The 10,514-nt window shown below is 60.4% G+C and overlaps 1 protein-coding gene across 1 annotated transcript; it reads right to left on the bottom strand.

Annotated features, from left to right (window-relative positions):
- Nucleotides 1-471: 471 nt before the first annotated feature.
- Nucleotides 472-10,249, bottom strand: LHX5 (LIM homeobox 5). The gene is made up of 5 exons (XM_012469015.3): nt 9,706-10,249; nt 7,501-7,724; nt 6,524-6,801; nt 5,649-5,814; nt 472-1,978 (listed from the first exon to the last, which is right to left on the bottom strand). Exons 1-5 carry the CDS (start codon nt 9,876-9,878, stop codon nt 1,611-1,613), a joined length of 1,209 nt encoding a protein of 402 aa, XP_012324438.1. The 5' UTR covers nt 9,879-10,249; the 3' UTR covers nt 472-1,610.
- Nucleotides 10,250-10,514: the final 265 nt, after the last annotated feature.

The raw sequence follows: 10,514 nt of genomic DNA, 5'->3' as shown, positions 1-10,514 counted from the left end.
CACAACAGCCCCACTTTGGGGAGGGGCTCTTCAATCCTAACATAGCCTTGCAGATAACCAGCATCAGCCTACCAGCCTGCTCTTTTTGTTTTTGGCCACCAGGAATTACACGGGGGGAATAGTTAGGAGTGAAGCTGTAATTCTTTTGATGTGCCGGCAACAAACAAATCACACATTCATTCATTCGTCAAACATTCTGAAGATCTACTATGTGCTGGGCAGGCCTGTATTAGAGCAGGGTATTACATAAAGCATGGAGAGATACGGAGCCTGGCACATAGTAGCTGTCAAAAGAGGACAGCCACTTTCATGAACCTGGGAGTCACTAGAAGAGCTCCCCCTTTGGGTGAGCAGAGGTTTTTGCATCCATCAGAGGCTTAATGTCAGAGACAAGAACCAGGGAAGGAAAAGGTTTCATTCGCTCTGAGTCATTATCAAACTAGGGACAATAAAAAGAAAGCCACACAGCGCTGAGGGAAAAAAAAGAATTTTTTTATTAATCTTTCTTTTTTAAAAAAGTTTTTTTTTGTTTTTGTTTCTTTTTTTTTAGGTAAACCTCTCTGCCTCCCCTCCCTCACTCTGCCCTACCTCCTCTTAAAAATATAAAAATGTCCAGCCCCGGATAACTAGAGTACAATAAATAAACAGTAAACACAAAAACATACTTTATTTGTTTCTTCTTTATACAAAATAAGGAAACTAGAAGCGTTCAACTTCCAAAAAAGTATAATATTGTACATCCTGACGGCCCAGCCTCCAGGCCCCTGGCAGGGAGGGTGATCTGTGGGTCTGAGCCCAGCAACCTTGGCGCCTCACCCAGGGGGAGAGCAGGATGTGCGCGTGTTCGAGTCCGGCCTGCACCCTCGGGCTCAGCATAAACGTCAAAGTAAGGAAGAGCAGGAGCTGGCCCCGGCTGGCCACGTCCTGACCCACAGCCCCCTTCCTAGAGAAGCTGACCTTGAACCTCAAGATTGGCCACCAGGGAGCGCCAGCGTGCAGGTGGCTCGGTCTCCCTCCCGGTGGCTCCCGGTTCACGCGAGTTCCTCGCTCGCTCTCCGTCTTCTCCCTCTGGCTGACGCTCTCTCCATCTCTCTCTTCCTCATCCTGCCCCCGCTTCCTCTCTCTCTCTTTCAATCTCTCTCCTTTTCTTATCATCTTTTTATTTTTTTCAAGACGGGGAAAGCACAGCGAGAAATAAGATTACAAAATGTCACTCGGATTGCAGAGAGGGGAAAAAACACCGTCTCCGCCCCTTGGCCTCATCCTCTCTCAGTCCGAAGAGGTGGCGGTGGGTGGGCGCCCGGGGAAAGTCTAGAGCGTGCTTGAAATCTCTTGACCCTCCGGAGTATTGACTTTGGTCCCAAGAAATTGCTCGCGTCGCCAGGAGAGCGGTGGGCTGGGGCTCCTGGAGAGCCCGCGGGGTGGAGATGGGGGTCGGCCCCGCCCTCGGCACCCAGCCGAGGAGCAGCTGCCGGTTGAGTGCGGACCCGAGAGAGAACCCCCAGGGACACCACGTCTCCCACTGCGTCCGCTTCGGGCGTTTTGGTTTCAGGAGGCTGTGTCGGGGCGGGGGCCCCCGGGGGCCGAGCGCCGGGGACGGCCCGGCGGCCTTACCACACGGCGGCCTCGTTGAGCTCGGGGTTGGGATGCGACAGGGGTCCGCTGTAGCCGCTGGTGCCGCTCATGGGGAAGGGCGGGCTGGGCCCGCCGCTGAACACCTCGCCCGGCATGGGGTGCAACGCGCCCGGCAGGCCCGGCTCGGGGCTCGGCGTGTCCGGGTGTGAGATCATGTCGGTGAACCTGGGGTTGTCCGCGGCGTGCGGGCCGGCGAGCGGCGGCTCCAGCGCGCCCAGTGGCGTCGAGCCGGGCCCCGAGGCCGCCAGGAAGCTGGAGTCGGCCGGGGACTGCGCCTGCGAAGGCGGGCCGTGCGCGAAGAAGTCGTAGTTGCTTCCCGGCGCGTAGTAGTCGCCTTGGTAGTCTGCGGGGGGAGCGGGAAGGAGAGAGGGCGCGGTGAGAGAAGGCGAAGGACGCGGGGGACCCGGGATCCGGGGAGGGGACCGGGGAGACCAAGTCCAGAGGCCCGGGCAGGCGAGACAGGGGAGTGCGCGACACCAGCCCGAGGTTAGAGAGACCCGCGGAGGCCGGCGCCCCTCGAGACGGTGGACGTCGCAGGCCCACGGGTAAGGCTGGGGAGAGAGACAATGAGAGATCTCGAAAGGGCAGAGACGGGAGAGACTCCGAGACCGTGGGGGACACACGCGGCGAAAACTCGGAGATTTCAAAGTCACAGGTTCCCTGACACCTAGAGGTGGAGAGACACAGCGGCGGCCAGAGACGCAGAGACAGAGAATGATTCCTGAGAGTCTTAGAGTCGGTGAGAGACACAGAGACGCGGGACAGCGAGAGACCGACGGAGAGATCGGCACAGGGGCGGAGGGAAAGGCGGAAAAGAGACCCAGAGACGCAGTCCGCGGCTGAGACCCGAGAGCCCGAGAGATCGGAGGTCGCAGAGGAGTCGAGGACATGCAGGGAGCGGTGAGACGACCGAGGTTAGAGACACGCGTGGAAACCCCGGGGGCGGACCGCGAGGGAGTGAGGAGTGAGCCTGAAGATGGAGAGAGGTCGATGCGCCCTGAGAACGCAAGACGGTGGATCGGAGATGAGTCCCAGAAACCTCCACAGAAGCTGAGGCTAGGAGGCCCGGGAGAGGAACCCGGGCAGGGACCGAGCAGCGGACAGAGCAGAGCGAGAAATGGTCGAGACCGGGAAGCGACTGGGCCAGGGGAAGCTCGATCCGGGCCGCGGCCGGAGCTCAGAGGGTCTGGTGGGGTGGACCGGGCGGCGCGGTCTCGGCGCCGGTAACTCGGCCCCTGAGCCCCGCCAACCCAGTGCAAGTACTTCGCCTCGCCAAGTAAGGCCCCCGTGTCGATCCGGGTGAGACCATTTGTACTGGCCTCGCTTGGCCTGGGACAAAGCTGAGCTCCAGCGACTTGAGAGAGGGGAGGACAAGAAAATGCTCTGGGTCATGCCGAAGGCTCCGCGGGCGCCTTGGGGTAGAAGCTCAGTCCTCCAGCATCGCCCTGGGCTGGTTTTACCAGGACCTCCAGGTTCTGAAGCATCTGAGGACATTGAGACCTTTTGGGAAGCTGATGATAGCTATGGGCTCTCTCTCGAGGAAAATGCAAAGATGTGAATTTTGCCCACAAATTCAGGAGGTGCAGGAACTCGGGATTACAAACCCATTCTGCCTCAACAAATCTGCATCAACCCTCTGACCTCCTCACATAGCTCCTCTTCCAGAACCTTCGGGATATCTTGCCTCCCCCCACCAGGTGGGGCCCTGAAGGACTAGCGTGGGGGACCTCACGAAAGGACCATTTTGTACCTGGCACCCGCTTTGTACGGCGGGAAAACCAGAGCGTCCAGAAGCCAGAGTCTCTTCTGCAAATCCACTCTCCCTGCTGAGTCCTGGGAGCTCAGTCAAGGGGCGAGTTCCTGATGCCCCCGCCAGCCTCTTCCCTCTCCAAACCCTGAAATCTGTCCAAATTGGGGGGGTGGTGTCCAGAGGCGTGGCTTGGAGGCAGTCTAGGCAATAGCTAAAACGGTTGCCAATTACTTTTTAAAACCGTTAATTTAATTCTCCCCGAAAGTCAAGGGAAAGATGGGGAGCGGCGAATTTGGAGCCCCAAAGGGACTGGGATGGGAGACCGCCGCGGCCCGCAGCGAGCCGGCAAACCAGCGGAGGCCGCGGCCCCGGCGCCGTGCGCGCCGCCTCCGCCCATATGGCGGCCGGGCCGGAGGTAATTGGAACAAACGCCGTCTGAAAAGGGCACAAAAGCCGCAGCTGGGGCTTTGTCCGCGCTCCCACGGGGAGCCGCCGGCCCCGCCGCCCGGCCCCTTTTCTCGCCCGCTGCCGGTAGCCACCGCCGGGATCTCCTAGCGCGGATTAGGCGGGGCTGCCTCGCTGGGGGCTGGGGAGTCCTTCCCACCATTCCGGGGAATGAGAGGCCCCCATGTCCGGCTCCCCACCCCATTTAGCGCGCAGGGAGAGGAGGCGGTGGGATAGGTCGGGGAGGGGGCGAACTGGTCCTCCGGGAAACCTTGGTTAATTACCCAGGCGGGGAAAAATTCCGGGCCGGTACCGCCCCCACCACCTCGCTGCTCCGGGCCCAGATTTTGTAGGGAAAGAGGCAAATTTAGGTGGAGAGAGTCGGTGACTGGTGACCCCGGAGGACACGCCCACCATCCAGACTGTCCAGGGTTGGGGGCTGTCCAGGGTTGGGCGGCTGTAGTGCTCCAGCCTGAGACCTGCCACTGCGTGGGGTCTCTGCCCTGAAAAAAAAGCACAGCCTGGCATTTTGCCCACAATTCCTAGGGGCCGCGGTCGGGTCTCAAGGTCTAATCCCCTATCAGGCTTCCGGATGTGCTGAGGTCAGTGATGGGGTTATCTTCCCTTCCCTTCTGGGTCTACCCGGGTGCCTAGCCCCTGCCTCCCCAACACTGCCACTGAACCCACTTTCTAAGAGAAATTGCCTCTCCCCAACTTGTGCTACTGGCCCTAAATAGGCCCATGGCAAGGGGCGACTCAGAAGTGCAGATGCCTCTCAGACATAGGCAGTCCTGGGGTCTCCCCAAATTCAGAAGCTTCAGAACAGAAGAGGGGAGGTGCTTTCTTGAGTCCTCAGCTCTGGGAAGAACAGGACGGTGAGCTCGGCGAGCTCAATGCGGCTCAGGGCAAGGAGTTGGGATGGTTCACCAATCCAGTGTGAGGGAAGTGAGAGAAGGAAAATCTCGGTGACGAGGGGGCGGCTCACCCCAGGCCCAAGCTTGGTACCACCATCCGAACCCCTTTGTGAACTGGGGCACCTCGATCTCTGCAGCCCCAAAGACGGTGGACATCTGGGCTTGGCCCAAACCTTGTGCCCCTAGTCTGGAGGAAACCCACGGGGTTTGGGGCTGGAGGGTGGGCTAGAGTCCTGCCCAGAGCAACTGCGGGCATTTGAGCTAACACTGCCAGATGCTGTAGGCACACACCCCGCCACAGGGAACAGGAATTGCTGCCTTCGAAGCTAGTGAGCAGGCAGCCTGGAATGAATCCAGACCCCCATCCCCTCCCCTCAAGCTACCCTCCGGCTCTCAGAATCCTCCTCATGCCAAGTACACCAGGTACAGGGGTCAGGGCTGCAGGAAGGCCGTGTGTCTGTCCGTGGGGGTGGCACGCATGTGGATTTGCCAGTGCTGGCCTCAATGTGACTGCTAGAAGTGTGTGCGTCTGTGGATTTGTGTCTCTGTGAGTGTATCTGTGTGTGGAAGGGTGGAATGTACCTGTACGTGATCATGCGATCGTGTCTAGACGTGTGTCCCTGGAGTCTCTGAACGCAAGTGAGTGTGCCTTGTGCCCTGCGAGGGTGAGGGTGAATGTGTTACTGTATCTCGTGTGTGCTTCTGTGTGATCACTGAATGGGTGAGTGAGTCCATGTATCTGATTTTGTGTCCAGAACGTGTGGGTGAGTGTGCGTGTGTCTGTGATTGCCTCCAGCGAGTGGGCGATGTCCCAGAGCGCCGGAAAGCGCGCTGGCTGGGGCCCTGAGCCCTAAGCTCCCAGAACGGGGCAGGTGCGGAGCAGCGCATCCCGGGGCGCCCCTTACCTCCGTAGTAGGTGTACGGGGTGGACCCCAACATCTCAGACTCGTCCAAGCGGCCGCCCAGCGGACGCATGCGCCGCGGACTCCGGAAGAAGGCGTGTCTCCTGGCGCCCAGGGCGCTCAGCTGTTTCATTCGGCGTTCTTTGGACCGTCGGTTCTGAAACCACACCTGGGACAGAGGAGGGGGCTGTGAGCTCCGGGTCCGGAGTGTCCTCCCATCCGCTCTCCTCCATCCCTTGCCTGGGCTGCCCCCTCTGGGTCCTTGAGCCTCTTCCGCACCAAGACTCCCCCGAGGCGGGGCCGGGCTGGATTAGGCCGGGAGGGGTGGAGAGCCAGCCAAGGGTGAAGGATTTCGCGGACCCGTGGGGCGACTCATAAAGACTTGGGCTTCCTGGCCCTCGGCTCGTCCGCGGCCTGACGGCTCTATAAAGGTCTCCCTCCCGGCACGGCTCTCGCCTCGGCCGCTCGGCTCCGGAGCCGGCCTCGGGCCGTTTATCTGCCCGCGCTTCGGCGCAGGGAGGGAGGGGGCATCGCCTCTTTCTCTGCTTAAAAGGTGGGAGGTAAACAGGCATCCCAGACCCCAGAGTGGCTTACAACCTTCCTTGAGCAAGGGGGGGATGGGGGGAGATGGGCAGGGCGGCCGCGAAATTCAGGGAGGTAAAGTGATCCGCCCCAAATCGCACAGCCAGGAGGACAGCTGGGCTAGATGGAATCTTTCGGCTCACAGTCCCCGACCTCTGGCGAGTGCCCCGAGCTCCCCGACCTCGGGCGCACGGTCTGCTCCCAGACAAGAACCCGGCGCGTTCGTAGCCAAGGAAGCTTGGCGGGAGACTCCTCCGAGGTTCCCGGCTCCCGGGCCAGTGGGCCCCGGGCCGCACCTGGATGACGCGCATGTTGAGGCCGGTCTCCTGCGCCAGCTGCTCGCGGATGTGGCGCGTGGGCTTGGGCGTGGCGGCGAAGGCAGCCTTGAGCGTCTCCAGCTGCTTGGCCTTGATGGTGGTGCGGGGGCCGCGCCGCTTGGTGCCCGAGTTCTGCTCCTCGTTCTCGTTGTTGGCCGTTTCCTTGTCCGACGAGGTCGAGTTGTCCGTCTCCTTGGGGTCGTCCTGCAGTGCGTCCTGGAGGTCCGGGGACAAACTGCGGTCCGTACAGGATGACACTGCGGGCGGACGGATCGGGAAGGGGACAGCGGCGTCAGCGACCGCCAGACGCCTCTTCAATCCAGTGGCGGGTTCCCGCCGACCCAGGCTACGGCCGGCCCCGCTGGGTTCCCTCCCAAACCTGCGACAGCCCCTCCCCCAGGGACCCGGCGCCCACCCACTCTCTCCAGGCGGGGCCCGGACTTTGGAAGTAGCGCTTCGTTAGCCCTCTCTGCGCGTCTCAGCTAGTACCTGAGTAAGGGTGGGGGTAGGCATGCCTTCTGGAGAACTCCTGCCTTCAGGGAGAGGGGATGAGGAGGCACAGATTCCCTTGGGGCCTCGGATCTTCCTCTCCCTTCCCTCCTTCCTCCAGACCTCAATTAATGTCCTCCCAGTGCCTCTAGAAATTACCTGGAGCTCAGATGACACATGAGGGTGAATTGTGTGGTGCCAAATTAGGGGAGGAGGGAAACTTGGAAAAGGCTCCTGAATTGGAGGAGGGTGGGGAAGAGCTGGCGGCCCTCAGCTCCCGTGTAAAACCAGCTCCAAAGTCACTTCTCTAGCCTCTCACCCCCTGGCCTTGCCCTGGAACTGCCTGGGGGTGATGAGCTCTAAGCCCAGCACAGACAGCACACCGGGGGCCAAGTAGGGAGTGCCAGCCTGGGCACGGAGGGAGGGTGTTAAGGCCTAAGACTAGTGAGGGGCGGAGGCCTTCCTACCTGAGTTGAGGCTGCCCTCCTTGAGGCTGGATGAGCTCAGGTAGTCATCTTTGCACACGAACTTGTTCTCGTCGATGACGTACAGCTCCTCGCCAGTGGACAGCTGCTTGTTACACACCATGCAGGTGAAACAGTTGAGGTGAAAGACTTTGCTCCGGGCCTTGCGCACCAGGTCGCTGGGCGAGATGCCTTGTGCGCAGCCGGCGCATTTGGTGCCAAAGCGCCTGTGGACACAAGGTGCCCGTCACTGCGGGGTGGGACCCAATCCAGCCATCCCCAGCCCCTGACCTCTTCCCCCACCCCCTGACCTGGCTTCTGTGAAGTCCCCATTTCCATATCTGTTAAACGGAACCCCAATCCTGAGCTCTCTGGCCAGAGCAGAAGTGGGACAAATGTCCTGAGCTGTTTTTGGGGCCTGGGACTCCATGCCTCCATTGGGTTTTTTTCAGACTCTCCTGGACAGGGAAGGGGGGAGCAGTGGGTGCAGCCTTCAGCCAAGCAGAGAGCCCAGAGCATCTCAAGATGTCCCCCCCCAAACCCAACCCCTGCCAGGCCTGCCTCAGCTGCTTCAGGCAAACTCTGAGCCCATGAATGATTTGAAGCCAGGTGGGCAGGGTTTGGGTCACTTGGTGGTTTTGCCTCCTGGATCCTTTCTGGTCTGCTGGTGCCTAGGCAGGGCCAATCTGCCTGCCTGGCTGAGCCTAGCCATGAGGTGGGGTGCCCTTCTCCCAGGCTGGAAGGAGGAAGCAGAAAGGAGGGAATCTTCCACTGATTTCCAGTACCAATGGAGAGGCTCTCCAATCCACCACTCTGGGACCTGCTGGAGCTAATCAGGAGCTGTGGACAGCAGGGCCTCATGGTGGCAGATCCTAGAGAGCAGGGACTGAGTTTCAGCTCCACTAAACCTCTGGCCTGGCAGGCAGCAGGGGAATGTGAATAGAAGACAATTGTAGACCCTGCTCGGCCAGGACAGGAATCTCTCAAATCCCTCCTTCCCGCGTTCCTGATCTCATTCCTTTTCTTTCTTCTTTGAGCGCAGGGAGAAAGCTAGCCTACTCCAAAATGGGAGATGGGTGAGGCTCAGATTGGGGGTGAAGTGGGGGAGGACTCAGGACTCTGGGGACCCCACATCTACTCACACCCATGCCTCTAAACAGGGCGAATTTGGGTGACATTGATGTAGTGAGGGCATTAGAAGCCATAAGTCACTTTTGGCCTTATCCGGCAGCGTAATTGGCCATATGCACCTTATCAAAAATCATTAGGCGCTTTGCAAGAACTGCTACATTAGGGGCACCGGGCCTCCGGGGCCAGGGAGTTTACACGTGTAAAGGAGCGGCTGACATTTTCTCCTATTCAAATTCCCAGTGCAGAGTCGCCAGGGCCGGCAGGCTGCCTTTCTCTACGGCGTGATTCACGCCCCCCTTCCTCAGCGCGGGGAATTCCTGTTCACAAAGCTGGCTCTGGGTGCCCAGGGGAAACAGGCAGGGCTCAGCTGCCCCAAACCCCACCGGCTTCCAGACTGGGGAAACTGAGGCCCAGAGAGGTGATCTGCCCTGGCCAGCCAGTGGGCTCACACGGGTGGGGCGGGGGAGGCGCCACAGCCCAGTCTAGACCCCAGAGGTCCTGATTGTCAGCCTCGATTTCGTTTCTGCTTTTCAACACGGGAGGAAATGTTTAAGGGGTTGGGGGGTGAGTAGGGGGAGGTACTCTCCTCCCATCACCAGGGAAACCTTCCTCACTGGGCCCCCTCTGGAGCTGAGAAGTTTCCATTTGGGATTGCGGCGGGCCGCTGGGCTCACACGTTCTGCCAGGAGCCAAAAGCCTCCAGGCGTCTCTAACTCAGGCAAAAATCCTTCCCCTCAGTCGGGACGGGGCTTGAAGCTTCTGCCTTGGGGTTGCAGTCGCTGGGAAGGGGCAGAGAGGGGTGGAGAGCAAGTTTGTCAGGGCTTCCTCCCTCTGCCCCGCCAGCGCTCTGAGCCGGCCTCCAGAGAACGTGAAGCAGCAAAGCAGCGTCCTTCTTCCTCCGCCTGGGCTCGGGACCTTTCCTGGACCGAGGACAGGAGGAGGGCAAAGTGCTGCCTGCTCCTCATCTAAGCTTGTTTGAGGGGAGGCTGGGATGGGTATGGGGGTCTCCCCTTCCCCGGCGCCCCAGTGGAGTGCGCGCAGGGTGGGCGAGCAGGCAGCAGCGGCGCGGCCTCTTACCTGAAGAAGTCATTTTTGCAGTAGAGCTTGCCCTCGCGCGAGAAGCACTTCTCCGAGAGGTTGGTTTTGCACTCGCAGCACTGAACACATTTAATGTGCCACGCGCGGTCCAGCACGTTCAGCAGAAAGCGGTCGAGGATGGGCCGCTCGCAACCGGCACAGTGCACCATCATAGCCCCGCGTCCCGGCGGCTCCGGCCGCCCTGCCCTCCCTTTGGGCCCCTGGCCCTCAGGCCTGCCGGGCCCTCCGCTGCCCTCCGCCTCTTGTCTCAGCAGCTACAGGGCGAGTCTGGTCCGGACCAAGACTCAGCCGGTCAAGTCCTTGGGCAATCGCTGGCCTGGCACTGGGCGGCCCGGAGTGGGGTGGGGGTGGGGGTGGCGTTCACAACCTCATGCCACCGGCCGCACGCCCCGGCGCCTGTTCCGGGCTTCCCCAGGTATCTCGGGTGGCTGCTGGCCTCAGCGCTGCGGAGCGGCTTTCCCCGGTGGCGGAGGCGCCGGCACTTTCCCCCACTTTCAAGCGGTCCCGATCCTCATCTTTGTCTGGTCGCCGCGTAATTCGCGCATCCTTATTCAGATTTGGTGACGTGGCGCGGCACGTAGGGGGCCCAGCGGCCAATGGGCGCACCGTGGCCATGGCAACCTCTTAAATTTATAGCATATCTAAATTGGCTACAGCGTTGCGGTCCGGACAGAGCAAAAAAAACAAGGCATCAGTATTGTTGAGTATTAGCTTGTACCTGGTTCGGAGGCTAAGTAAGTATTTACCTTCCAGTTTGGGGCTGACGGGGAGGGGGCCGCGCGATGCAA

This window comes from Aotus nancymaae, unplaced genomic scaffold (assembly GCF_030222135.1).
Source record: "Aotus nancymaae isolate 86718 unplaced genomic scaffold, 86718_ANA_hifiasm-v0.15.2.pri h1tg000021l, whole genome shotgun sequence".
Taxonomy (NCBI): Eukaryota; Metazoa; Chordata; class Mammalia; order Primates; family Aotidae; genus Aotus; species Aotus nancymaae.
Note: the sequence above shows the minus strand (reverse complement) of the source record. Positions and strands in the feature narration are given on the sequence as shown.